Source organism: Pyxicephalus adspersus, chromosome 9 (genome assembly GCF_032062135.1).
Source record: "Pyxicephalus adspersus chromosome 9, UCB_Pads_2.0, whole genome shotgun sequence".
Classification (NCBI taxonomy): Eukaryota; Metazoa; Chordata; class Amphibia; order Anura; family Pyxicephalidae; genus Pyxicephalus; species Pyxicephalus adspersus.
Window position 1 is genome coordinate 8658862 of NC_092866.1, and position 5099 is coordinate 8663960.

Here is a 5099-nt window from a genome sequence, read left to right on the forward strand (position 1 = left end):
TCTCTTTATTTTATATCTGTGGGCCATTAGGGAAATGTTCCTTGACTTCCTGTTCCTAAGGTGCAAAAGGAAGTCTGTGGACAGCCAATAGGAAGTGACCACATGGATTTAGGAAGAGAAGAAGTCTCCCAAAGCTAGGGGAAATCTCCTTCAGTTATCACCAGAACAGGGATCCTCAATTGACAAATTTCTCCTTGTCTTTTGTTGTGGGGATACCAATAAAACTTTCATAATAAATTAATAAAAATGAACTACCTGCACTCTTCCTATGATTGGTGATCAGGGTGACTTATCAGCGACACAGACAGCAAAAAAACCTTACAGAGGGTATAAATCTCCCCCACTCTCTCCAAGAACCCAAAGGTACTTTAAGGTACTGTTGAAAGCTTCAGATTTAAAAATAGGATAATGTAATTAAATTGCAACAGCAAATTCAAGTTTCTAAAAAAAGATTAATGATTGGGTTTGTAGTATTTTTGGGTTTTGTACTGCACTGTCAACCCATGACAACCTCACCACATGACAGCTCTCCACCGACCATATTATTAGGACCAGGAGATAATTAAACAGATGAATCATGAAGATGTTTGGGTGTGGATGTGCACTTTACCCACTCCAAGTCATTTTAGGTGTAGCAAACAGAGGAATGAGAATGCAATTGGAGCGTGCAGCCTTCCTTCACTTACAGATGCCTCTGCCTGCCTATAAAGATTTAAAGCCCAAATAATTCTTCAAACTAAATATATATCAGGGGCATAAAAAAGGAAAAATAGAAGGTGTTTGTATATTCAGAAATCAGCCACAGTCTATTGAGCTTATCCAAGGGTCCGCATGCAGCAGAGAAGCACCCTTGCTCTCTGTGTGAAAGCAGTAGTGTCTCCGCAGAGGTCTAACATGGTCTCTGCTGAGCTCCCCAATCAGCAAAGTTCACACTCCCTGCTAATTGGTGCAGCAAGGAGCTAGCAGTAGGTGCGTTTTGGAATACGTCTACTGCATCCCAAGTGGGGTTCTCAGACCACCAGACTACAAACAAAAGGGAGTAGAGGGGACCAATGCAATACAGCAATGCATGGCTGACTATAATATTGAGAAAGTAGACTGCTGTCACTGAATGGGTTTTATTGGATTAAATGAGCTTGGAATATACCTTTATTAAATGGTCAGGTAATCACAGCTTCCATAGGAACCTCAACTTACATGGACAGTATTTGACAGATTAGGCTTTGGAAAAAATTGCCATTTCTATGAACTAAATACACAGTTAAAGGCCAACTGCACCTCTTGAGCTGCATACACACGTGCAATAATTGTTTTTGGAAAGGATCTTTCATGATCCTTTCCAACAACAAACTACTGCACAAATTTAAGAATGAGTGCTGTACATACAGAACCGTTCTGCTCTATGGAGAGGGGAAGGGGAGAACGACGGAGTGGCACCCCGCTGCGCTCTCTCCTCCTTCACTTCCATTAAGAACGTTCGTCGCTCGTTGTCCATCGTCCGTGGGTCCGCCAGGAAGGTTGTTCGGACAATGGACGACAGGCACTGTACACGCACCAGATTCTCGTCCGATATCGGCCCTGAGCCGATTATCGGCCAAGAACCATTGCAAGTGAGTCCTCTACTCTTCCTGTGTCACTGTCTGTGTCTGCCTGTCATTTGCAACCCCTATTTAATGTACAGCACTGTGTAATATGTTGGCGCTATATAAATCCTGTTTAATAAAAATAATAATAACTGCACCTAAAATAAACCTTTAAGTAACTTTACACATTACATTTATTTTTTCTAATGCTCCCCAATATGCAGCAATGGCATACCTGTATCAGTACAGCTCACCCTAATAAAATCCATCCTTTAGCACCAGTCCAGTGATTTTGCCTATGCTAAGATGATGCCATGCAGGTAGAAGGTAACATTTCCCCAGTCTCCTTTCCTCCAGTGATCAGACTATACAATGTAATGTTGCAGCAAGGCACCAAAGATTTCCATGCATGTCTCCTTTCTAAGCTGGAATTTCAGTCCAAGTGATCCTGGATCAACCTTTTTAACATGGGAACCCCTTCTATAATTACTATATCCAGAGCTCACAGTATTCTAGCATGGTGGTGGGAAGAATGTCTCTAACATGGCTGGCCATTGGGAAGAATGTCACCCTTACAGGTAGCCAAAAAGATCATTGGTGTCACTTACACTGATCTGAGAGGTGCCAATTGCTCATTGATGAAGGAACTCCTAGCAAACTCTGTATGATTCCTGGATGATAACCGAACAAAAGTGTCTCAGTTATTTTAAGGTGGACACTAGCTATTAAAATCACCCTCTTACATCTACAATCTCCCTTTGTTTGTTTTACATCATGGGAAGGTGACACCATTGTTTAAGTTCGTGGCATTGGCAGCTAAGCATGTTGGAGAATTCTGAAAGTTCAATAAGACGTCACTTTATTCAATATAGCAGGAATTGTAATCATTATTTGGACTACAAACACTTCCCTCTCTCCTTATCTCCATTACATAGTGGGGGGTTGTGATATACAGAAGGCAGCAAGGAATGATAACTAATTGTCCCAGATTTCAGTTCCATGCACAGTATACATATTGTTTGTATGTAGCATATACAAGAAAACAAATTCCACACCCACATCTAAAGGCTGGTGAGCTGCAATATAATAAATCTATGTCTTCAGATTTTTAATAGGCTTTACTGGCAATTGGGCAGATTGTGAGGCATGTTGGTGCTGCAACGGTTAATTAAAAGGGAGAGGGCTTACTCTGTGCCAGCACAGGTGGGAACCAGTCCTCCCAGACTTTGCACCATATATCAAGGATCCTGTTACTGTTTAACCTGCCTGCTCCGCCCACCTGCACCTTGATGTCTGGGGCGTTGTTAGGGAAGCCTAGGTCTGACAGGTAGAGAAGGCGCAGACCTGCCTTGTACTGCTTGGCTGCACTCACACACCTTATCCAAGATCCAGGTATTTCTTATGACACCTCTGCTCTAAGCTGAAACCATCGTACAACCATGGCCGAATTCCCTGCCAAAGTCAGCACACAGACCAGCACGCAGGAGGCTGCCAGTCATGGATTCCTATCATTCCTCAGGCCGGACGTTGCCTTCCTCAGGTCCATCCCTGGAATCCTAATGATCATCGAAATCGTGAGTACCTGTTCTTTTCTTCTGAACAAGGAACAAATGTCTCCATCTTGGAACTGGTAGCCAACTTGCCATGGTCCAAGAAGATTCTACCTTTGCTGCTGGAGGACTCATTTAATTCATGTTATGGGGAACACCACAGAATAAGTGAGGTACCCTTCCCTGGTACCTTCCTCTACTCAAAATGCTAAAATAAGGGTCTTCATCACCAGTCCTTGATGGCCAGGATCTGCACACATGTTTAGTATTTCTCTAATAGATCGGAATAAATTATATAAAAATGTTTTACAGAAAATTATTCTGTTCATACCAAGCCCTGGTCTGTATTTGGCCCTCAGAGACTGGAGTTGAGGACTCCTCTTCTAAAGTTATCACAATGCTACTGGGCTATCTGTTTCATCTGAAGCTACCATAAGAGGTGCCATTCTTAACCCCTTTCCTATTGATGTTGGATTATAAAAAATCCTAAATTTGAAAAGGTGACATTTTACAAGGTGACATTTCCTAAACCAGGAACACCTACGTTGTCTTTGGAGCTACCTTCCTGTCTCAGGATTTGGAGCCGCAGCTTAAGGTGCCAATTTGAGCCCTTAAAAGCCATTTTGGTTATTATATTACATTCCATGCCTTTGTTTGCTTCCTTTCTCCTCCCTCCTTCCCCCTGGGAACAATTGTGCTGCCAAGTACAAGTGTGACGATTGAACTACCTGTTATCTGTAACCCTGTACTCTGTATCCATTGCAGCTGCGTGTACTAAGATAACATCGGTGGTAAATGGTGACTTACCTTGATCGCGATGAATAAGGGGGCCACGGAAATCTCAGATCTCGGGTCAGAGATCCAGTTTCTTACTTGGTTAGGGTGACTAGATAGTAAGCCCAGTGGGTCAGGAGGGCTGTTGCTACCACAGTTTGGCTTCAACTAACCTCGTTCCTGGACAACCTTTAGCTGCCCTCCATTTGAGGAGATGGAGAGGCTGGGAATATCTGTATGTCTTCATACACTGAATAGTTCAGGTCCATGACCCTAGAATGACATGTGCTTCTTTGGCACCTCTTATGTGACCCTTTAACCACAGCAGTTAATAGTCACAAATAACCATTTTTATGTGCTTGCTCTTTCATTTATTTCCTTAACACCTCATTTTCATTCTCCAACTGTCCTATTATTACTGTGAAAAAAAAACTGTATATAGATTTCGAACAACAGTACATTCTCCGTATGCCAAGTGTGTGGTCTCTAATCAGGCCTGTAGTCTCTGACCATCTTCAATCTCTCGCTTTCTATAGTACGTCTTCAGTCTGTGACCATTCCCTGTAGTATGTCTTTAGTCTCTGACCATTATGTTTGCAGCCTATGACTGTTACTTGTTGCATGTCTGCAGTCTCTGGTCATCTCCTGTAATATGTCTTCAATCTCTGATGATCTCCTGTAGCACGTCTTCAGCATCTGACCGTTCTCTGTAGCACGTCCACATTCTCTGATTATCTCTCATAGTACATCTTCATTTTATGACCATCTCCCCTAGCCTGTCCTTAGTCTCTGACCATCTCCCGTACCCTGTCCTTAGTCTCTGACCATCTCCCGTACCCTGTCCTTAGTCTCTGACCATCTCCTGTGGCCTGTCCTTAGTCTCTGACCATCTCCCCTAGCCTGCCCTGAGTCCCTGACCATCTCCTGTGGCCTGTCCTCAGTTTTTGACCATTTCCCCTAGCCTGTCCTTAGTCTCTGACTATCTCCCCCGGCCTGTCCTTAGTCTGTGACCATCTCCCGTGGCCTGTCCTTAGTCTCTGACCATATCCCTTGGCCTGTCCTTAGTCTCTGACCATCTCCCCTAGCCTGCCCCCAGTCTCTGACCATCTCCCTCAGCCTGTCCCCAGTCTCTGACCATCTCCCCTAGCCTGTCCCCAGTCTCTGACCATCTCCCCTAGCCTGTCCCCAGTCT

At 43.8% G+C, this 5099-nt stretch overlaps 1 protein-coding gene across 1 annotated transcript in view; it reads left to right on the forward strand.

The window, feature by feature from the left end:
• The first annotated feature begins 2879 nt into the window (after window positions 1–2879).
• The window catches only part of PLLP (plasmolipin), a 13955-nt gene continuing 11735 nt past the window's right edge, over window positions 2880–5099 (forward strand). The window contains exon 1 of the mRNA XM_072422493.1: window positions 2880–3157. Coding sequence (XP_072278594.1) covers window positions 3023–3157 — 135 coding nt within the window. The 5' untranslated portion in view covers window positions 2880–3022. The remainder of the gene's footprint in view (window positions 3158–5099) is intronic.